The 23,757-nt window shown below is 36.6% G+C and overlaps 1 protein-coding gene across 1 annotated transcript; it reads left to right on the forward strand.

The window, feature by feature from the left end:
• The first annotated feature begins 3,198 nt into the window (after window positions 1-3,198).
• LOC117909417 (tRNA dimethylallyltransferase 9) lies at window positions 3,199-23,217 on the forward strand. The gene is made up of 11 exons (XM_034823464.1): window positions 3,199-3,445; window positions 5,716-5,769; window positions 6,422-6,464; window positions 9,839-9,947; window positions 11,289-11,487; window positions 11,836-12,055; window positions 19,134-19,228; window positions 21,353-21,447; window positions 21,813-21,888; window positions 22,413-22,552; window positions 22,642-23,217. Exons 1-11 carry the CDS (start codon window positions 3,242-3,244, stop codon window positions 22,703-22,705), a joined length of 1,299 nt encoding a protein of 432 aa, XP_034679355.1. The 5' UTR covers window positions 3,199-3,241; the 3' UTR covers window positions 22,706-23,217.
• Window positions 23,218-23,757: the final 540 nt, after the last annotated feature.

Below are 23,757 nucleotides of genomic sequence, written 5' to 3' on the forward strand. Positions count from 1 at the left end.
GGTCTGTGAAAAACCGGATCGGGCTCGGGGGTCAGGTTACTTATCGGGAAGGTACGGTAAAGACTGTACCACCCTTTTAAGTCCCTAAAGTCGGATCTCTACTAATAAAATGAAGCAGATGTGGTAATTAATAGGAAAATCAAGGGATACTCAAATCGATCATGCACATATGGGAACCAAAACACGCATAGAGAACGACCAGAAAGAGAGTAGATGCGTACCTAGGCCACGAACGAGTAATGTGCTATCATAAAAATGAGGTCAGTGTACAACAAAGAGCACAAAACATATCACACATATCACCAAACAAAAATTAAAACTGTTCGAGGGAAAACTGAATTTTGGAAGTTTATTTGAAAATTGGATTCTTAGAGATTATTTGAAAATTGGATTTTTAGAAATTAAATGTAAGAATGAGAATTTTAGAAATTAAATTTGAAAGAGATTGAAATCTTGAAAATTATTTGAGAGTCCGGGATTTTAAAAAGATAAATAAATGAATAAATAAATAAATAAGTTACTTAAATTAGGACTTTGGAAATTAAATTTTGAAGGAAACCAGAATTGAAAATCATTTGAGAAGTAGAAATTGTGAAAAATCTAATTATAAAAATTGGAAATCTTGAAAGCCATTCGGAGTCAAAATTTTTAAGCATGAATGAATAAAATGTTAATAATAAATAAGTAACGGAATAAATACGAGAATTAGAGTATTAGAAACTAGTAATTAAGTTCGGGAATTGGAAAATTAGAGTTTCATAGAACTAAAATTTTTGAATCGAAATTTTGAAGAATTATTTAAAGACGGAATTTTAAAAATAAATAAATAAATAAAATAATAATAATAAAGAGAATAACAACGATTAAACAAATAAATTCAAAAATTGGAATTTTGGAAATTGTAAATTAAATTTGGGAATTTAAAGAATTCTTTAGAGGTGGAGTTTTAAATAAACGAACAAATGAATAAATAAATGAATAGGATAACGAAAATAATAACGATTAGATTAATGATTGAAAAAGTTAGAATTTTAGAGATTAGAGATTGAATTTAGAGATTGGGAATTTGAAAGATTATTTAGAGATAGGATTTTAAATATATGAATAAGTGAATAAGTAAACAAATGGAGTAGTAATAATAAAAAAAATAATCACGAAACAAATGAATGTGAATAGTAGAATTTTTAATATTGGAAGTTAGATCTTTGAAAAATTGAATTTCAATGACTAGAAATTTTAAAAGGAGTAAATGAATAAATATAGAATGATAACAATGATAACGGAAATAATATTTAAATGAATAGATGTGAATAGTGACATTTTTTTTAGATGAGAAATTAAATTTTGAAATCGAAATTTTGAAGAATTGTTCGGAGATGGAAGTTGGAAAAGTAAATAAATGAATAAATAAAATAATAACAATGACAAAAATGATGAAGATTAAATGAAAGAATGTAAAGATTGGAATGTGGAAAATTAACTCTTAGAAATTGAGAGTTCATAAGTTATTCGAAGATGGGAACCGTAAAAATCAAATTTAAGAAAAGAATTTTGAGGGATTAAACTTTGAAAATGAAGATTTTGGAGGTCTGAAAGTAAAAAAAAAGGATGGAAAATTAGCCTTGGGGAATTGAAAGTCCTCTAGAGCTTTTCCTAGCTAATCTTCACCCATGAATCCAATAAATCTAAAACAAAACAAGTTGAACCAGGCGGAACATAGACTAGATAAAGGTTTCTCGAAGGTCTCAGCTTTCTTGGAAGCTTCAGCAGCAATTGGCACCCTTGAATTCAGGGGATCCCAGAAATCATTTCCCAAATAAAATAATCAGACAACACATTATCGAAATTCCAAAAATAAACTAAATAGAATCACACTCACATTCTCAATTTTGGATTATTGAAATTTGAATAATTTTAATGATCAATTGGAGGAGTTTAATTTTGAGTCAGCTTTATTGTATAAATTTCTTAAAAATTTAGAAATCAAAGTTTATTAAATAAAAAATAAAAAAATAAAAAAATAAAAAATGAGTAATAATAAATTGTGAGAAATTAAAATATTTTTGAGTTTTATTTAAGAATTTATTTAACTTTTCTTTATTTTATTTTAGAAATATTTTGTTAAAAATGATGAAATAATCTTCAAATAAAAAATCTAATCCATCCCATTTTTTTTTTTTGAAAAGTTTACCACTTTTGACATAAAATGCCCTTTTTTTATTTCAATTATTTACATATAGGTTTTAAAAGAAATAATTATTTTTACAATAATATAATGAGGGTATTTTTCTTCAAATGATATTAAAAAAAGGTCGAAGATTAAATTTTAAAAATTGGGTTTTGAGAAGCCCTTTTAATTAAATAACCCTTTATTTTACCATCCCTAACCCATAGCACAAGAGCATAACTATGTGTTATTTGAACCTAGTGAAAGATTCATTTTTTAATTTATTAAATTAATTAGGTATTTGAATTGAGTAAAAAACATAGAGTAGAGAACTGCAACATCCAAATATATATTGTGCAGCTAATTATATTTTTATTTTATTTAATTTAAAAATAAAAATATTTCATGTATAGATGTCAGGAACTCAACTAAAAACTAAAAATAAGGGTGTGCCATGAGTTGTTTTAAAAAATAAAAAACGAAAAAATTATTCCATAAATTAATATAATTGTATGTTATTCAATCGATGCTAAAAAAAAATAACTATTTATTCGAGTAACAAAGTTTTTACTTAGTCATAAAAATTATTAAAGTTTATATTTTATATATATAAAACAAAATACTAACATTAGAGTTTGGTTTTATTTAAGATTGAAATTAAATTTCTTTTTATTAACGAGTTATCTACAAAATCTCAAATTTTGAAAAAAAAAAACAAGTTGAAAAAATATATTTAAAATAATTTAATTTTTTTATAATAAAATAAGAAAAATTATATAATTTTTTTCTCTGGGCTATTTTTCTTGATTATATACATCTTATTTCAGTTTTTCTTAAACCTTGATAATTTTACTCCGATATCTAAAAATAATTTTATCCTTAAAATATTAAAATATTTAATGTTGAAGGTTCCAAAGACACAAATATGAAATATCTGAAAATAAAAAATAAAAATAAATAAAATACAAAATAAATCTATTAGAAGGCGCCTATCTATCTATTCTCTGCACCCTCACCGCCAAAGAGTAGATGAGTTGGGGAGTGTGTTCGCTCCGGAGTCTGTACGCGCCGGAGATGCCTCTTCTCCGATCATCTCCGTTCTTCTTTGTTCGAAGCCGCCGACCGTTCGGTACCACGTGCTCCGTTTCGGGCACTAAGAAGAAGAACAAGGAGAAGGTGATAGTGATATCCGGTCCCACCGGCGCCGGAAAGAGTAGGCTTGCATTGGAGCTGGCGAAGCGCCTCAATGGAGAAATTATCAGTGCGGACTCGGTCCAGGTAAGGCACCGAGTTCTTTTTCCGTTTTCCTCTTGCATTGCCCTCTGTTTGGTTGCCGAGAAAGAAAGGGAAGGACAATGGGAAGGGAATTATGTCTTGTGTTGTTGATTTGGGTGTTTAGGTTTTGTTTTTTGTTTGCTTGTTTGTTTGTTTGTTTTTTTTTTTTTCTCTTTCATTTGTTTGGTTGCTGAGAAAATACAGGATTTAGTCTTCTTCAGAATGTTCTATGCTTCTGTGTTTTCGGTAGGAAGCTAATGTTTATGAAAATTGTGACGAGAGGCTCATGGAGATATGATAATGTTGGAGAAAAGTAGATAATCTATACAGAAAGTTCAAAACTTCAGGCAAAGTTACTCTAGGGACTAAACCTTTAGCAACAATTTCTCCCAAGTATTTTGTTGGTTAGTTACTCAAAAAGGTGATTTTAAGGGGATAAATGACAATCTGCATTTTATTTTTTGGTGATAGGCAAATGAGAAAATATTTAAAAGCTCCTAAAAGGAGCTGCGACAACTTACACATGATGTATACAGTAGTCAGATAGTTTAGTCAAGAAGAAGATAAACAAAAAAAAAAATCCTCTCCTTACTCGAAACTTATTCAATCTACAAAGTCTATCATAGACATTGCGTGGTCCTCCATGTACATTCTAACCCAATTTACAAAGTATATATAAAGTCGGATTTGATTGCTTGGTTTGACTGCTTAGCTTCATTAAAAGCTCTCCTTTTTTTTCTTCCAAAGAGTAGAAAATAAGCACAAGGGTATGGTCCTCCAGCTTTTTTTTCATTTCTTCCCCATGGAAGAGCCATGTAAACCCAAAAGGATTCTTCTACTGAAAAACACATCCCCAAAACCACTCCAAAGAGAAAAGGATCAACTACCAAACATACTTGCTTTGGCACAGTAGAGAAGCAAGTAATCTGTCGTTTCTTCCTTGCATTTGCATAAATAAACTTATTAAGCAGAGTCCCTACTATCCTTTTGGTGCCCATGTGCTCCACACTACACCTGCTGGGAAAGCTCTCTATCTCCCTTGGCCAAAGAAGAATAAAGGGGTCTAATCGAAAAATTGCTGCTCTTTGACTCATTTCATCTCAATTCGGCCACCTTTTCCTTTTTAATTGACAAGGATTGCAAATTCAATTAGAAAATCTCCACTTTGTCAAGCTCTCAATCATTAGACTGTCTTGAAAAGTGGTGGCTCCATCCACCCTCTTTCCCAACCTGGTCCCACTCCTCTGCTACCCATCCATCTATGTTGGATGCAATAGAGAATAAGTTCGGGAAGACTTGCTTTTTATTCCTTCCCACTCATTTTTTGTGGTTCTCCACACCCCCATTCCATATCCTTCTCTCATCCTTCTTGAACACCACCTGCTTCCTCTTCTCCAAACTTTCCTATTATGATTTGTTTTGACAAGGACTCCTTGCCAGTAACAAATCTTCAATCCTATTCACCAAGCAAGGCCTTGTTATAGGTTGAAAGAATGTGAATACCAAGACCCCCTTCCTTCCTTCCCAAGCAGACTGTAGTGTAATCAATCAAATGAGGTCTTTTCTCTAGTGCACCTCCTCCCCATAAAAAGTTTCTTTGGATCTTCCTGAGTCTTGAACTGACCTTTCTTGAAATGACAAATAGGATATATAAATTGGAAGGCTTAATAATGTGCTTTTATCAAGGTAAGTCTCCCTTAGAAAGGTATGGATGGTATGGAGGTATCATTAAGGTATGCCTAGAATTTTTATTTTTTTTAAAAAAAAAACAGAAAAAAAGGAAATAAGTTATCATTAAGATATGCTTATGATCTCTTTTTTGTTGGACTAGAAAATAAAGCCTTCAATTAATTATTAGCTATTGTCTGCATCCAATCAATAAGGGTCCATAACCAAAATTTTTTGCTACTCAAGAACTAGCTTAATTGAAAACAAGGACTAACAAGGGCTTAGGAAGACCTTTTATATCTTTAGTTTAGAAACTCATTAAGAACCCAATTTCTGGGAAAAAAAAAAATTATAATCAACATAGAAACAAAAAAGAACTCCAAGAACAGGATGAAGTGAGTTTATGTTCTCCCTGTGCTTCAGCATCATGCTGAAATGAAGGTCTTTAATATAGTTATAAGATTGTTATTAATTTAGCTTGGCTTTTATCTACATTGTCATTGAAAGCTACATATCATTGCCTAATTGTAATTTCCTCCATCGATACTTATAATGAATGTTCACACTTTTTTTCTGTTGACTGATTCAACATGGCTTGTTCACAGGTATATCAGGGTCTTGATGTGGGATCTGCAAAGCCTTCACTGATGGATCGTAAGGTGATTATAATCTGCTGTCTTTGTGCATTTTGAGATTTTGTTTCTCATCATTTGCTTACAAACATGATTGTATAGCTTTTTATTAATCCAATGAATGGTACTAGGTATCATAATATATTTCATGATAGCATGGTGTTTCTTGTATCAGTTGTAATTGAATGGCCACTGTGAAGGTATTAATTTCAATTTTCTATCAGATAATTTGGCTTTGGGAGATATAAAATCTTTGATGAAACTTTGTTACTTATATATGTTGTAGATATTCATGGGAATGATTGAACAAATTGAATCATTTTAACTAAGACGTGAAACTTGTCAGAGGTAACATTAATAAAGCAGTCTCAGCGAAATAAACCCCCTGTGATTGAAAGTGTCTAGTGAAAATTTTGGTATGGCTGTTTATATTTTCTTGTTCAGCTCAACAATATTTTTAACAGAAAAGCATATGGATTATTATTTAAATATAGCAGTACCAGTAAAATAAGCCGATTCTGATTGAACTGAGCTCTTTTGTTGCCCATCTTATCTTGCTTGATTCTGTAACTCAAACTTGACCCTTAAAAAAATTACTTTGACAAAAATGTAGTTTGTCTAATTCATGCATAAACTTGAGATAACTATTTCATCTTTTCCTCTTTTGATCTTTTTGCAGGAAGTGCCACATCATTTGGTTGATATACTGCATCCATCCAAAGGTATATTACCTGCCAGACCAAAACATGTTGAAAGCATGAGTATTATAATCGGTTCTTTTCATCAAATTAGGTGGGATTATGCTAAATCATGCTTCTTTCAAAATAAATTATTTATTTAATATTCTGACCATGCACAAGTGCTAGATGTCCAGATTATGATAAGGGTATCTGCATCTGTACTTTTTGGCTTCAGCTTGTACTTGCCAAATTGTTGCTTGACATACTTTAACTGGTTTTTTGTACTTTACTGTAAGCTTTGTTTTCTAGGAAGTATGCAATATATGAATGTAAAAAAAGGGAGTGCAAACCTCGTTTCAATTTAAATCCAAGACAATTAGCTACCGTTTGTGGCCATGATGTTAATTTTGCTACAACCTTCTGCATTGTTTAAAGATATGGGATTGTACTGGTTTTTGAAGATATGTTGGTCCTTTATTTTTTCTGGTTTCTTTATATTTCAGTCCAAAAAAAGAAAGGACACCTAGAAATGCATGAATGGTTTACACATCAAGGAATCTTAAGCGAGTCTCAGTAAAAATGGTTTTAATTGTGATCGTGCATGTAACATGGCCCATCTTATTTCTGATTGCTGTCATACTTTAATGGAAAATAGGTCTTACTAATAAAACATGAGCACAGGTAGAGTGCTCAATTTTTATTTTATTTTATTTTTTAATAGGTTGAGTTCTCATTTCATGATGCTTTAAAGAGTTTTGGGTTACCATTGCATCTTAGGTGCTTTTCTGGTGAGCAATGTGTTCCATGGTCTTAATTATGCGTCCCACGATACAATCTAGGGTCTTATTTAATTAAGAATTTTAAAAAGCAAAAATGCAAGTTTCCCCAACCATCCCCCCAAAAGAAAATAATTTTGTGTGAGAAAGAATAAAAAAAGAAAAAATAGATAAGAATGAATATTGAATAAGAGTTTATAAAATATTTGTTTGTTTTTATTTTTAATTTTATAAATTATTAATTTTATTTAAATCCTAATATACATCACAAAATAAATTCTAATAAATTGACCTTTTTTATAACTTTATATTTGATATTATTAAATATTTTTTAGTGGTCTTCAGTTTGATTTTGAGATTTTTAAAATGTTTAGATTAGATTTTTTAGGTTTAATGAAGTAGTTATTATTTTATAATGACTACTTAATTATTTAAATTATATCTTATCTAATTATTGATCAAATATAATTTTATTTAATGATTCATTTGGAGTTTGTGTTTAGTTTTAATTATAGGAGATTATATAGCTTAAAAGTAGGTTACTTTGAATTACAAACAATAACTTGATTTTTAATTACCATTTATGTTTTATTTGAGGAGACTTATGACTTCACCAAATCTCTATCAATGGTGCAACATTTATATCAGCATATTATAGATGACCCCTTAAATAAAAATTTTATCACTCTCAAGTGATCTATATTTAGTTATTTGAAAAAATCCAAAAAGTTTATTATTGAAACTATTGAATTTTTCTAAAAATTTAGTAGCAAAGAATTTATAAAATATTTAAAAAATTTGTAGTGAGATTTTTTACTATTTTTTAAAATGATTTTGAAAATATTCTTTGAATTTTTTTGAAAATTTTTGATAAATTTTTAATAAAATATAAAACCTTTTTGTTAATGAATTTTTGTTGTTTAATTTGATACATGAATTTTTGTTTTTTTTTTGTTTAATTTGATACATTATATATATATATATATACACATCATTCAATAATTGCTCACTTTATTGAATGATAGTGTGAGCACTATCTCTAAAATATGAAAATTTATCCATGTTTATTACAATCTAAAATTTTTTTACTTGCCCCCCAACCAAAATTTCTGGCTTCGCCACTAAGGTTAACATTTATATATTTACCAAAAAAGCTTAATGTCTATACTATAACTCTTATTATGTTTTTCTTTTTTTGATGTTTGAATTATATCTTGGGTGCTCTTTCTAAATTTTTAATGTGTCTTCTAATTTTTGACAATCCGTGGCTTCCATACCTATATTTTTATTTGTCCATAGGGCTTTTTGTGGTATTTGGATCTCTCCTCAATGTAATTATTCTTGTTGTAATATTCCTCAAAATTTAAATGTTCTCAATTTTTTGATAGGCAAACTAAAACTGTGTCTATCAAAATTTAAATGTTTTCTTTTTTACATATTTCTTATATGTGTTCTTTTTGGGCAACACCTGAATTTATTTTATGTGTAAACTTGTACCTCGTTGTCCCTTTTACTGAAGTTGCAAAAAATTCTGGACCTTTTCTCCAATGTTTCCCAACTCTTTGACAAGCAACATATTTCTTGATGTAGTGGTGTGTCTGTATATCCCCATTTTCAAGAGGGTAGTGGTGTAGGTATAAATATATCCCACATTGAATCTCATTTATTTGTGCACTTCTGCTGTTAAAGAACTGCCTTGTTTCCTCTTTCTTCTTTCTCTCTCTCTCTCTCTCTTCCATTTTCATGTTGTTATTATACCCATTCATATATTTTCACACGTGCACATAATTATAATTATTTTTAGTTTATATTCAGAGTATTGGTAAGTAGGGGCATAAGTTAGACTGAGCTAATTGGGGTAGACACTAGTAAAAACTCAACACAATTGCTAAAATAATGGAGCTTGCTTAGCTCAAGCCTGATACCTGAGCACTTTGTGCAAGCTCCTTTGGGTGTCATTTGTAGGATTGAGTTGATCGATCTTCAAGTTACCTTGGCTGATGTTAAAAATAAAAGAAGCAAGAAATTTCTTTTGAAGCCCAATTTCTTAGAAACTTGCATAAACGCTAGCTTTTTTTTAAGAAAGGGGCACATTAGCTGAGAGCAGATAGCAGTGAGTGATGAACTTGTAAGTTAGGGGAGGATAGAAATGTCAACAAGGGGGGGAAAAGTTCTGGTGAATTTTAGCAATCTCTCAACTCAGCCCAATCTCTAACCAGTTCAATGTGCAAAAGTTTACACCAAAAAGGTAGCTCTTGTGTTATTTCTACTTAATTTGGAGCTCTGTTTGTAAGAAAATGTTTACACATTAGAGAAGAAAGAGTAGATGAAAAAAAAGCAAGAAAGAAAAGATGTCCATTTGTGTGGCAAATTTCAGTTAAGAATATAGGACAAGGGTTTTTTGATGAAATTATGCAAGTTGCTAAGATCAATTGAAAAGTGGTTTCCTTTTTTTTTCTCTTCCTTGCTTGGTGCCTACATATTTTTTTCCACTTCTTCTGGTTGCATATTTGATTTTGGCTTCAGGCTATTTTAGGATACTATGCCTTCGAATTACTTTACTTTCTATCAATCTCAAATTGTAACATTTTTAGGATGCTTATTATTATTATTTAAAAAAAAAACATTAATTTCCTGTAGATTATTCTGTTGGACAATTTTTTGAGGATGCACGAGAAAAGACAAGAGACATTCTTAGCAGTGGACGTGTCCCAATAGTTGCTGGAGGGACTGGATTGTACTTGCGGTGGTATGTTCCTACATATCCTTTTGCATAAAATAGTTTCATTTGTTCACGCTTTACTTTATTTTTCCCCCTCAGAAATAGGGGGAAAAAACTGCACATGCACAACCTCTTCTGAGTGCAACAATTGCATGTTATTGCCTAATAGCCGGGCAAAATTTTGGAAGTTCATTCACTGTCTTAGCACCCATGAGAATAACTTGTTCAAATGGATATTAAAAAATTTCTGAAGAGCGCATCTTTTGGATTCACTGTGGTTAATCCAAAGCATAGAGGAGTCTGTCATATATTAATTTACAGAAGTTGAAAGGATTACAGCCTCATTAGTAGTTTCAATCTCTACTAGGATTTTGTGTAATTAATGTAGAGAATAAGCAATGTAATGCTTTATATTTTGTGTGCGCTCACACGTACACATTTATATAGTTTACAAAATGGGTTTATATTTGATATTTTGATAATTTTTTTAACTGTTGTTACATAAAGAATTTTATAATATAATATTTCTATTATATTTCATACTCTCTTATTATCTTTTCCAATATTATAACTTCTTTGTTCCTTTTAGCAGTCTAATTTTCAATAGTTCGTTTATTTTTTATTTTTTTGTAAAACAATAGTCCATGTTATTTTTATCTAATTGATCTATAGATGAGTTTACATTTTGAGAGGATTATGATATTAAAATTTGAATCTAGGGGTTTTCCCCCGTAATTTTGTGATTTTCCCCTCCTTAATTTTATGATCTAGCTATTGACTATTTGGTAGCATGCACACACACAGGCCCACATATATATACAAACATGCATGCATTAAATGCACAAGAAAGAAAAATAAAAATATAATTATCTTCACTATAGTATTTTGGATGTTGCAGTTCTCATTAAGCTTAGATTGAATTTGAAGTCATATGTCACCAAATTAGCTAAGGAAACACCTACCATCTATTTGAAAAGAAAGTAGACACCTGATTTTCTCTCTACTCTCTGTTTTTTACTCAATTTAAATACCTAATTAAGTTTATAAATTAAGAAATGACAAATAAAAAAAACTTAATCACATCAATCTTTTACTGGGTTCAAATAACACATAGTTATACTATTGTGCTATGAGTTTTTGAAAATAGGGATTGTAAAATAAAACAAAGAAAATTTCCTGTACTTGCTATTTAGATGCTTTCTAGTTGAGTCCAATATACTAAAATTTAGGGAAAGATTGAGCATCTGGACTAGTGCTGCAGTCAAGTCCATGTGGCATAGTGGCACAATGTGCATATGGGAACACATTTGAGCAATGACAAAAGGTGCAATCTTTCTAAGAACTTATTGATTTTCTGGAAAATATCAGGTTCATATATGGAAAACCAGATGTTCCAAAAGCTTCTCGAGATATCACATCTGAAGTATATTCGGAGCTCATGGATTTACAGAGAAACGGGGACTGGGATGCAGCTGTGCAATTGGTGGTCAAAGCAGGTGACTCCAAGGCCCAATCTTTGGCTGCCAACGATTGGTATCGTTTACGTCGCAGCCTTGAGATTATTAAGGTTAATTTCTGAGTTCTGTAGCTTTAATGGATTTTGGAAAACCCATCTGTGCCTTGGGTTGTTGGGGGGTGTTGTTGTCATTGGTGGCACATTAACTCGCAATGAATTTAAATTTGAAAGGCTAATGATAAATTGCCCTGGCATTGTTTGCTTTTTTTTGGGAGATGCTTAATTTAAAGTTCTTCTCCATTAGAGTCTTAGTGGCTCACTATCTGATTGATGGTAAGAGAATATTTGTGACCTTTATCAGTGTTCTAACTGTTTGCTTTCTCTAAATTGTAAAGATAGGAAATATACGTAAGTTGTTAAATTCATTGCTTATGGATGTGTCTTTTGGCCTGATGGCAGTCTAGTGGGTCACCTCCATCTGCCTTTCATGTGCCATATGATTCTTTCAGGGAACAGTCCTCAAGTCTAGATCACTCTCATGATGTCAACTCCTCTTCTGATGGATCCAAAGAAACTAAATCAAAGGAGTTGGAGTTTGAGTTCATTTGTTTTTTCCTTTCCAGCCAAAGACTTGACCTCTATAGATCGATTGATCTCCGGTGTGAAGATATGCTTTTAGGTAAGCCATGTCATTGGACATCGGCATGATTTTATTTCTCTATTAAAGATCTCATTGCTTGAATTAAACATTCCCTTTTGTCTTTAGCTAGAGTACTTGGTTTTACTTTTAGGTGATCATTTACTTGTGAACCATGATATTACTTCAGGTTTCCTTTATCCTAGGTAATGATATAAGTTATGCAATGTTCGGCGAAAATGTTCTCTTCAATCATTTTGAATTTGAACTCCATGGCAAACCTTTTATGTTATCTAAGTGATATTTTTTTGTACAAAGCTTTGATTTACCACTTCTTTTTGCTTATTTATTTATTTATTGTGCAGAATCCTCCTCTCCAAGCTGAATATTTATTTATTTTTGTTTGGAATCCAAGTTAGGACATTATGTACAGATGAAGATTTGATTCATTGGCCCTTTATTTACTATTTTTTACTTTTATTTTATAAATAATGAGCGAGAGAGCGAGAGAGCGGGCCGGTGTGAGTGAGGGTGAAAGCGATGGGAGGGAGCGAGGCGAGCGGCGCGTCACAGAAGGTTTAGAGGGAGACTTAAGGGATGAAGCAGATGGCGATGGCTTCGTGGGGGTTAGAAGCAGGGCTAAGAAGGGAAGCTTCGGCGTGGAGTCGAAATGGTTCGACGTAGAGGTAAAGGGAAAGAAAGGCAAGGTGCAAGCCTTGATTGTCGAAAGGAAAGGGGGAGTCTCCTCGTGGATCAGGATGGGACCGAACAGCATTGGGTGTTTCATCGAAGGTCTGGAGGCCTGTATCGAGAAGGCAGGGAACGGTTTTTGGGAGAAGAGGTGGAAGGACAGTGGAAGGTCCTTCCTTATGGTGCGCGACATAAATAAGGGAGGGCTATTCATTCGGGTAGGGGTTACAGAGGTGGGAAACAAAAGGTTCAGTATCTTTATCCCGAAGGGTAACGGGGATAAGGATGGCTGGGTTCTAATGGCAGAGATGCTGCGCCGGCTGGGGTGTAACGTCGGCGATGAGAACTCTCAGAAAAAGGGTGCGGCGCTTCTAAGGGCATCAATGGAGAAATCCTATGTGGAAGCTGTGATGCAACCAAAGGAGATGAAGTCTGTAGCGGCAAGGGTGGATCTCCGGCAGAGGGGAATGAGCCGAGCTTTGGGGAAATTGGCCCACTGTCTGGTAGGAAGTTGGGACCCTAGCTCAGGGGATGAGGTCGACTTGAGAGGCTGGGGGACGAAACTGGCGAAGTTTTGGAAACTGAAGGGTAATTTAGGAATCGCGATATTGGAAAGGGGGAAAGTCCTCTTAGAGTTTGAGGAACGGGACGAAGCAGAGAAAGCCCTAAGTTTTGGGGGTTTCTCATGCGAGGGATCCTTTCTCAGCCTGGAAATCTGGAGGCCTGAGAGTGGATGTACGTTGGAAGGGGAACAGAGGCGCAAGGCTTGGGTGCGTGTTCTGGGGCTGCCAGCCTCGCTCTGGGATCGCGATTCCCTGAAGAGAATAGGGGATGCATGCGGGGGATTCCTAGATATCGACCCACAGACGGAGTCGCCGGAAGACATGCAATGGGCAAGGATTTTGGTAAAGCTCAACACGGAGAGGCCCCCCAACGTCGTGGAAGTGCGGACAGAGGAGGTCTGCTATGAGCTTACACTCTGGTGGGAACTCAGACCCACTGTGAGGACGACGAGGGAAGGAAAGGGGAAAGGTCTCCTTGTGGCAGAAGGCGAGGACGGGGGTGAAGTCCCTGCACGCGCGAGGGGGCGCGTGAGGGGGTTGGTAGGTGGCCCAAGTCTCGAGGTAAGGCTGCAGACTGACGATGGGACGAGGGGGCAGACCTCCGGGTCGGGTTCGGAGGCGGTTTTGGTGTCGGGCTTGAAGGTGGATGGGCTCCATGAAGCAGGCGGGCTGGCGATGCAGAGGGCTCTTGGGCCTTTTGAAGATGCTGGGCCCTTCTTCCCTAGTGAGCTTGGGCCGGCCGTTCTTGGGCCGTCTTCTGATGTAGGGCGGGCCCTGAATCTGATTAGAGGGGATGGACTGGGTATTCGAAGCCCAGATGCTCCTAAGGTGGATGAAGCCCAGTCGATGGTGGTCCGTCCATATTTAGGGGCTGATCCAAACCCTGTGAGAGGCCTTGATCAGTCTTGGTCTTTAGTGATGAAGGGATTGTGGAGGCCAGAGGAGAACAGAGAGGAGGAGAACAGAGAGGAAGGGAATTCGAAGATGGCTGATGCTCTGCTGGAAGAGGCTTCGAGGTACGGGAATGTCCATAACTTCTTTGGGCCTTTGGTGTGTGTGTCTCCTTCTCCCCCTTCTTCTTTTTCTGGTCGGACTCCTTTGGGGGAGTATTACGACCGTTCTGGGGTGGCTTTGAATGTTTCTCAGTGGGAACATTCGGACCGGAGGGGGATTGAAAAAACGCCTGCAGTTCTGCAGAACGTGGAGTGCTGGCAATTTTTGGGAAATAATAATGACGAGATGGAATCCAGTGGGAAGGATCTTTGTCCGGTTGGTGTGATGGCGCCAGAAAATAGAAATTGGAGGGAGGGCAACTGGGAGGAGAGTGAGCTGGCAAGATTCAGCCAGTTTCTGGGGTTCTCTACAGTGGGTATAGAGAAGGACATCTTGGACTTTATGGTCAAAATAAGAAGAAGAAGGGAAAAAGTGCACAGTAAGGCTCTCTTAGATAACTCAAAATTTGAGAGGGAATTGAAGAGGCTTGAATGCTCCATCAATTACGATGGGGGAAGGAAGCAGATAGGAATTGGTCAAGGAAGAGGGGGGCAGACTTCAGTTGTATCATGAAGTTAAAACTGGTCAGTTGGAATGTTCGGGGAGCTAATGACAGCTCTAAAAGGAAAGTGATCAAGGCGTTGATTAGGAGTCAAAGGGCGGACTTAGTTTGCATTCAGGAGACGAAAATTCAGACTATGACTGAGGGGGTGGCGAGGAGTCTGGGCTCTGGAAGGTTCATTGATTGGGGGGCTATGGGAGCTCAAGGCTCAGCGGGGGGAATTTTGGTTTGCTGGGATAAGAGATCCTTGGAGTTGCTGGAGATGGAGGTGGGCAATTTTTCTATATCTTGTAGATTGAAAAATGTTGAAGATGGAGGGGTTTGGATTTTTACGGGAGTTTATGGGCCGTGTAATAGGAAGGAGAGGGAGGAGATGTGGGAGGAGTTAGGTGCGATTAGGGGAATTTGGGAAGACCCATGGTGCTTAGGAGGGGACTTTAATGTCACTTTATCCCAAAGAGATAGGAGCAGGCAGGGGAGCCTTAATGGTGCAATGCGTAGGTTTGCCCAGGTGATGGATGACCTTGCCCTCATTGACCTCCCCTTGCAGGGGGGTGTGTTTTCTTGGAGTGGAGGGAGGGGTAATCAGAATTGGGCAAGGCTGGATCGTTTCCTGGTGTCTCAGGGGTGGCTTGATACCTTCAGGGGGGCTGTTCAGTGTAGGCTCCCTAGGCCTACCTCTGACCATTTCCCTATTCTGTTGAAGGGGGGCGGGATGAGGCGGGGTCCTTCCCCATTCAGGTTTGAAAATATGTGGCTCAAGGTGGAAGGGTTTAAGGAGCTGCTTCGTGAGTGGTGGCAAGGAGGGGAAAGAGTAGAAAGAGCAGGAAGAGCTAGCCTTAGATTGGCTGCTAAAATGAAGGAGATGAAGGAGAAAATTAAAATATGGAATAAGGAAGTTTTTGGCAGAGTGGAAGTGAACAAAAGCTCGGCCCTCCGGCAAATTGAGTTTTGGGACAGGGTGGAAAGCGGCAGAAACCTCTCGGATAGGGAAATGGACCTGAAAAATGAAGCTAAAGAGAATTTTAAGAAATGGGTCCTATTGGAGGAAACCCATTGGAGGCAAGCGTCTAGGGAGCTTTGGCTTAGAGAAGGGGATAAGAACACTGGGTTTTTCCATAAGATGGCTAGTGCCCACTGGAGGAACAGTTTTCTGGACAGAATTAAAATTAATGGGGTGGATTTGGTGGAGGAGCAGGAGGTGAGGGAGGGGATTGTCAAGGCCTTTCAGCACCAGTTAAGGGAAGATGCAGAGTGGAGAGCCGACATAGAGGGGCTTTCTCTTAATAGGCTTGACCCTAGTGAGGCTGAAGCTTTGGAGGTTCCCTTTACTGAAGAAGAAATCTTCTCTGCCCTGATGGATATGAATGGTGATAAGGCCCCAGGCCCGGATGGGTTCACTGTGGCCTTTTGGCAAGCGTGTTGGGAGTTTGCTAAGGAGGAGATAATTGGGCTGTTCAAGGAGCTCTACGATCAGAAGTCCTTTGCCAAAAGCTTGAACGCCACGTTTCTGGTCATCATCCCAAAAAAAGGAGGTGCTGAGGACCTTGGGGACTTCCGGCCTATCAGTTTGCTTGGGGGGCTGTACAAGCTTATGGCCAAGGTGTTGGCCAATAGGCTGAAATTGGTGCTGGTTAGGGTGGTCTCGGCTGATCAAAACGCGTTTGTAAAGGGAAGACAAATTTTGGACGCCTCTCTCATAGCCAATGAGGTGGTTGACTATTGGCAGAAGAGGAATATTAAGGGGCTGGTGTGTAAGCTGGATATCGAGAAAGCCTACGACAGTGTCAGCTGGAGCTTCCTTATGAGGGTCCTGAATAAGATGGGATTCGGGTCGCGCTGGATGGAGTGGATGTGGTGGTGCTTTTCAACGGCAAAATTCTCTGTCCTTATCAACGGGGTCCCTGAAGGCTTCTTTGCCAACTCTAAGGGTTTACGGCAAGGAGACCCAATTTCTCCCTACCTCTTTATTTTGGGCATGGAAGTGCTGAGTGCACTTATTAGGCGGGCAGTGCAAGGAAATTTCTTATCCGGGTGTAGGCTGAGAGGTAGGGGAGAAGAGGAGATTATGGTGTCACATCTGCTCTTTGCAGATGACACTATTATCTTCTGTGAGGCCAACAAGGACCAACTAACGCATCTTGGATGGATTTTGGCGTGGTTCGAAGCGGCCTCTGGGCTTAGGATCAACTTGGCCAAGAGCGAGCTGATACCAGTAGGGGAGATTGATAATTTGGAGGAAATGGCGGTGGAGTTAGGTTGCAAAATTGGCAGCTTCCCGGTCAAATACTTGGGACTGCCCCTTGGGGCCCGGCACAAAACCTTGTCCACGTGGGATGGGGTGGAGGAGAGAATGAGAAGAAGACTTGCCCGGTGGAAGAGACAATATCTGTCCAAAGGTGGGAGAATAACCCTGATTAAGAGTACCCTTGCAAGCATTCCCATTTATCAAATGTCCATCTTTAGAATGCCTAAGTCAGTGGCTAAAAGGCTTGAGAAAATGCAAAGAGATTTTTTGTGGGGAGGGGGAAATTCGGGTGGAAAGATTCACTTAATAAATTGGAAGGTGGTGTGTACTCAAAAGGAGAAGGGGGGCCTTGGTATTAGAAGGTTGGGGCTTTTGAATAGGGCCTTATTGGGCAAGTGGGTGTGGAGATTTGCCGTTGAGAAGGATGTTTTGTGGAAGAAGGTAATCGGGGTGAAGCATGGGATAGAGGGGTGTGGCTGGATTTCTAAGGATGCCCGGGGGCCCTTTGGAGTGGGAGTTTGGAAGGAGATCTTAAAGGAGAAGAGCTGGTGCTGGAATAACATGAAGTTCAAGGTGGGTAGGGGGAACAAGATCAGGTTCTGGACTGATCATTGGTGCGGTACCGGCGCGCTGTCCAATGCATTCCCCCTGATCTTTGAGTTGGCAGTGGGCAGTAATGTGCTGGTGCATGATGTGTGGGACTCAAGGCTGGGCCAAGGGGGATGGAATATCAGGCTGATTAGAGACTCTAATGACTGGGAGCTGGTGCTTATTGAAGATTTGTTCCTTTTGCTAAGGGACATCAGAGTAAGTTTAGAGGAGGACTGCGTGCTTTGGAAAGGTGGGGTTGCTACCAGATTTAGGGTTCGGGAAGCTTACAATTTGCTGGCAGCCCCTAGTTCTTGCGTTTTTCCGGGAAAAAATGTTTGGGTGGAGAAGGTCCCAACCAAAGTGGCTTTCTTCGCATGGGAGGCTACTTGGGAAAAAATTCTTACTTTGGATAGGCTGCAAAGGCGTGGGTGGCAGCTCCCAAATTGTTGTTTTTTGTGTGGGTGTGAAGAGGAAAATGTAAATCACATTCTTTTACACTGTACAGTGAGTAGGAACCTTTGGGATATTGTCTTTGCCCTTTTTGGGGTTCAGTGGGTGTTTCCAGAGAAGGTTAGAGAGGCGTTGTTCTGTTGGCGGGGCTCTTTTGTGGGCAAAAAGAGGAAGAAGATTTGGAAGACCATTCCGCTATGTATATTTTGGACAGTTTGGAAAGAAAGAAATAGGCTAGCCTTTAGAGGGGGTTTCTTGGCCATCCAGACTCTCAAGAGGTCTTTTGTAAGTAGTCTGTGGAGTTGGGCTAAGTTGTATAGGGGAGAGGAGTCCTCTTCGCTTATAGGCTTTTTGGAGTGGGTTGCGACCCCTTAAGGGCTGGTGAGGTGTTTGTGTTTTTTGGCTTTTTGGCCTTGTGGTTGCTTTGTATACTTCCTGTATGCGGTGCGGCCCTTTGGCCTTCTTAATATATTTTCTGCTGTTGCTTATCAAAAAAAAAAAAAAATTTTATAAATAATGAGATAGTATATTAATGAGCAATAAAAGAAAGAAAGCACACAAGGAACACAGAATAAAAAGATGGAAGAACTTCCACAAAAATTAGAGTACTGAGGCTAACTCCTCAAGTGATCCTTAAACTAGCAATAAAGTCAAATGCAGACAAACCAACATCACCCTAAAGGTGCCCTGGATGAAGAAAAACCAAAACTTCAGAAAGAGTCTAAATTTAACAAGGACAACTCTAACTCAAACAGGCACCCATTTCTTTACTTCCAAATACCCTAGCAAGCCTCCAAAACTATGCTGAGTAAAGCTTTGTTTAGAACCATCAAGTGTCTAATTCCTAATCCACATGTTTATTGGATGAGTTAAAACAAGATGCTGGGCAATAATACTCACTCAGAGTGGCCTATGAAACAAAGTTCTATATGTATTATCACATTCACAAATTTTTGTTTGATTTTGGGTCAACTAGTTCAAAGTGTGGTATGTGCATTTTCTGATATGTGTTCTTTAGTGTAGGAAGTGATGGGATTCTGTCTGAGGCCAGATGGCTTCTCGATAATGGTCTTCTTCCAAATTCAAATTCTGCAACTCGAGCAATTGGTTACAGACAGGTAGTTGGATATTTTCCTGATCCATTCTTTCTGTTCTACATCTATTTATTGCATATATTTACAAACTTTAATTGTCTTTTTATTTTGTTTAACCTTGTCCTGTGACACAGTTATCTCTATTAATCTCCACTTTCCACCATCTAATTACATTACCCCCTTATGCTAGGTTGTAAAATGTGATTGTACTACATTAGTTATTCTCAGGTATTCCCTTATTAGTTATGATGAAAAACTGTTTGACGAACCTGTAAGGTTTATGAAGAGCTTTAGGGAAAGAAGGGGGTGAAAAAAAGAAAGAGACAAATGCCATTTTTACTTCTTGGCACCCAAGGAGGCGAAGTTGGGCAAAATAATGGGCAGTATAGGCTTCTTCTCAAATTGACTATGACTCTTTTGGGGTAAGCAAAACACTAAAGCTATAGGATGAAGGTGCTGCTAGAACTTAAGTTTTAAAAAGTTCAAAAAAATTTTAATGTTAGCGTGGCTGAAAAGGTCCATAGTGAATAACGGTTTGGGAAGAACCTATAGGATATAATTTTTTGCTGCCAAAGAGCCCATTTTGACCTTAGACTCAACGAGACCAATATCTATTGGAAAACTTCTTGAAGCTATCCTGACATATTTGCTTGGAAATTTGAGCATATGTGTCTGAATAGGGAGACTGTTATTCTACAAATAAGAATGAAAAATATAACACAACTATTGTTTTGCATAATTACCTTACTCAACTCTTGGAGTTTCTGATAACTATGAAAAGATTCAAGAGGACAATTATAGCAGTTAAAGTTAAATCTTTTGAATTTACTGCTGAAAGTAGGAACAACTGATTTTGGATGGCACAATAAAATGGGAATCTGATTGGATATCCCCTGTTTTTTTTTTCTGGAAATGGAACCCTTTCATTATGATGGTTTTCTTGAATCTTATTCAGTGATATTTGATATTTTTGGATGATATAGAGTAGACTTGTATTGCCTTGCCAAAGGATGACAGCAGAAATAAAGAAATGGTCTAAACCTTTTTATAAAAGGAACTACATGAACCAGAAAAAGACAGGGAAAGTCCAATATGTCCAAACAACACTTAGTGGCAATATGAGTGGAGGGGCAATCTAAAAAGCTACCACTTAGAAGGTCTGTCATAAAGATTAAGACTGTCACTTGTTGTGAAATAAGAATTTATTGTGAAAAAAAGTACGAGTTTGCTTTTCTCTGCTATTCACATTTCAAAAATGTAAAATTTTGGATTGCTTAGTCCTTAAGGCATTGCCAAGTGACAGAGGATGGGGGTGGTAATGTGAAAGATTCAAGGTTTGATTCCTGGTAGAAAAAGAAGTGTTGCTTATCAAAAGTAAAAAGGAATGACATTTAACTCCTGCCATTTAGGTCCTGTTTTGATGCATATGGAAAGAGCACAATAAAAGAATTTTCAATAAGGAGGAGCTGCCTGATTAAAGATTGAAGGAGATCTTCATTAAATCTAGTCTAAATGATCTTTTCCCTTCTTATCTTGGTGCCTGTTGTGTACAACCTGTGTACATAGGGTGCAACACTTTTGTTTGATGATGATTAATATATCTTCTGTTTGCCTATTGAAAAAGGGGAAATCTGAATGGAGGGATCTTTTCTTTCCCAAATATTTGGATTAAGGCTTTCTGGATATAGTGCTCATTATAGTCAATTGTTCTAGTCTTTTTGGAAAAACCTGTTCTGAGATCCCATTGGACCAAGTTTTCTCATAGCATATTTTAAGGTAAATTTCTTGTTCTTCAAGTTGTTTTTCACCCTCTAGAAATCTGTCGCTCCATGGGTCTGTTCAAGCATAAATGCTGTTACACTTTTCAATCCTATAATTTGGTGCTTTGGAGAACATTATAGTAATGTAAAAATGGTCAAAGTGGGGTAATGAAAGTTGCATCCCTTGTGCGGGTCATTATCTTTTGCAGGAAATCTACTAATGTTGCTTCATGTTGATTTTGTCCCGGTTGTTTCATCTCTCTCTCTCTCTCTTTCTCTCTCTTACTTGATTTGATATACTTTTGCCCTCTCTTGGTCTAAATGTGATATTCAAATTTTAGGTGTGAAAGGTAAGGTTGACTTGGTACTTACAATTTCTTACTCTCAGGCTATGGAGTACCTTGTAACGTGCAGAGAGCAAGGGGGTAGGAGTTCACCCCAAGAATTTTATGCCTTTTTATCTGAATTTCAAAAAGCATCTAGGTAAGGCATTTTCTGTTCTAATAATATTTATATGGTCTATATTGCCAGAATCAAGTTTGTCGTGATAGGCTATGTTGTGTTTAATATTTATGTACTTCCAAGTTTTATTGTCAAATGCATAGCACAGGGATGGTTTTAAGAAACAATCACCTGTGAAATACCGTGCTTCATTTCTCTTAGTTCCTACATCTATCTCTTTACAGGATTGGTTTTCTCAGTGATGACCATTGAATTCATTATGTTACTTGTGGGTCACATATGCAGTTCGTTTACATTGGAGTGTGAATTTTCTCCCTTTTTAATTCCATGGAGTTGTGATGCTCTCGGTTAAATTCTTATCCAGATATTGCTTAATTTTTGTGCAGAAACTTTGCAAAAAGGCAAATGACATGGTTCCGTAATGAGCTTATTTATCACTGGCTTGATGCTTCTAGACCCCTGGTATGTCTTTTGCACCTTTTTCTCTTTAGGTTGCTAAATTTATGTTGTCTATGAGTGTGCCTTTACTGGGTAAATATCATCCAACTGGAAAATTTTCATTTCACCCGAGGGAATTGATCCTTTAACAATTGCTTTCCCAAAGTCTATCGGTGCTTATGTCCATAGAATTGGATATGTGATAGTTTTGCCATCTAGATGTTAGGATGGATGTGAGCATCTCTCTCTCTCTCTGGGGTTCCAGCATTCTCATTTTTTTTAAGTAAATAATTCAAACTCCTTACTAACAGTACCAGGGGAAGGACCGATAGTCTGCATGACGGTTTTATGTGGTTTGTGGCTTGTGAACCTAACATGATCTCTGTCTGGGCTTGGAACCAGCAATGCAAAAGCATTGAAAGTAGGCCTTTTCATTACTCATTAACAAAATTGGCATGCTTTGGATAAGTTCATGGAAGCTCTTTATTTCATTTCCTGATGCAGCCTCTTCCCTTTCTGCTCATCTTTGAAAATAACAAATTTTGCAGGAAATGGTGCTTAATTTCATACACGATGCATACCACGACCAAACTGGAAAATTGGTCGTGCCTAAATCTCTTAGCATGAAGAAAGATATGTCAAACAACCGTGAAATTAAAGAACTTAAAGCTTACCGCACTAAAAATAGGTACAATTTAGGAAATACTTTATGGCTTTATTTTTTTTCTTTTAATTGCCAATTGCTAAATGAATTTTTTTTTTTAAATACATTTGAAGGCATTTCATCAACCGTGAAGATTGCTCTGATATTCTAGACTGGATATGGAGAACACAACAGTGAACAGATTGATAAGTTCATCAATTTTACTGGGCTAAGTTTCAACCTTGCAGAACTGGCACATCTCCTTAGACAGATAGATTCAAAGGTCTAAGGTCGTTGCGTCGGTCAGCTACAAACTGAGGTCACACCAATACATGTCTGCAGCGAGACTCACTGCATCTGGTGTTAATCATTCGTTAAGCTCGTTATCTGAAGCCTTGTTTGATTACTCACTGCAATAACAGGATTTTGCTTATGAAATTAGTGTATTTATGCGGGATTTTAGTCTCGGTTGAGAGAGAGATTAAGACTAAACTAGGAAAGATTTTGGAAAAAAGGCATGGTTTTGAGGTCTAGCTGAAGATTGGGTGTCTTTAGTTTAGATTTGAAGGATTACTTTGCAACATGTAAACATGCTTTCTTATTAATCTCATTCTCTGGGCACTTCAGAAACGAGAGTATTGGCTCAATTACTGTAGCATACATGATACTGACAGAAATAAACTTTAGATATGGTCTTCTTGTCGAAGCTATTTATTAGTAGGAAGTTCCGATGTCATATTCATGCTCAAGGAGTCATTTCAGGGCTTAGGTGGTGTTTGTTTTTTTACTTAATTCTAAATAGAATCTTAATGCTTAATAGTGTTAAATATTAGGTTGTTTATTTGTATAGTATTTTATTTTTATTAAATATTAAAAAGTAAAGAAAAATTAATATGTCATTTTTTCTATTTAGAAAAAATTATATATTTTTATTTTTTTTATTTAGTAAAAAGTTTATTATAAGTCATGAAAAAGTAGAAAAACAAACAATTTAAATTTTGAAAATAAATTGATTTTAATAAAAAGCCAAAAAAACAAATATCACTTTAACCTCGAGTACGACTTCGGTATAACGGGACCTAACCATCATAGTAGGGTTTTGACCATTCTCAAACACACCTTATCTCTAGGATTTGACTCATCCCCAGGTTTAAAAAGTACACATGGAACATATTATATTAGGAATTTTTTACTATTTATTTTTTATAAAAAATTTATAAAAATATATATTAACATGTTATATATATATA

The sequence above is a fragment of the Vitis riparia genome, chromosome 19 (assembly GCF_004353265.1).
Source record: "Vitis riparia cultivar Riparia Gloire de Montpellier isolate 1030 chromosome 19, EGFV_Vit.rip_1.0, whole genome shotgun sequence".
NCBI lineage: Eukaryota > Viridiplantae > Streptophyta > Magnoliopsida > Vitales > Vitaceae > Vitis > Vitis riparia.

Bases quoted from the DNA above. Each gene is read 5' to 3' on its own strand.
- LOC117909417 (XM_034823464.1), top strand. From the start codon at position 3,242: ATGCCTCTTCTCCGATCATCTCCGTTCTTCTTTGTTCGAAGCCGCCGA. The intron at 9,948-11,288 runs GTATGTTCCTAC...GGAAAATATCAG, and splicing joins ACTGGATTGTACTTGCGGTG to GTTCATATATGGAAAACCAG. The intron at 21,448-21,812 runs GTAAGGCATTTT...ATTTTTGTGCAG, and splicing joins GAATTTCAAAAAGCATCTAG to AAACTTTGCAAAAAGGCAAA.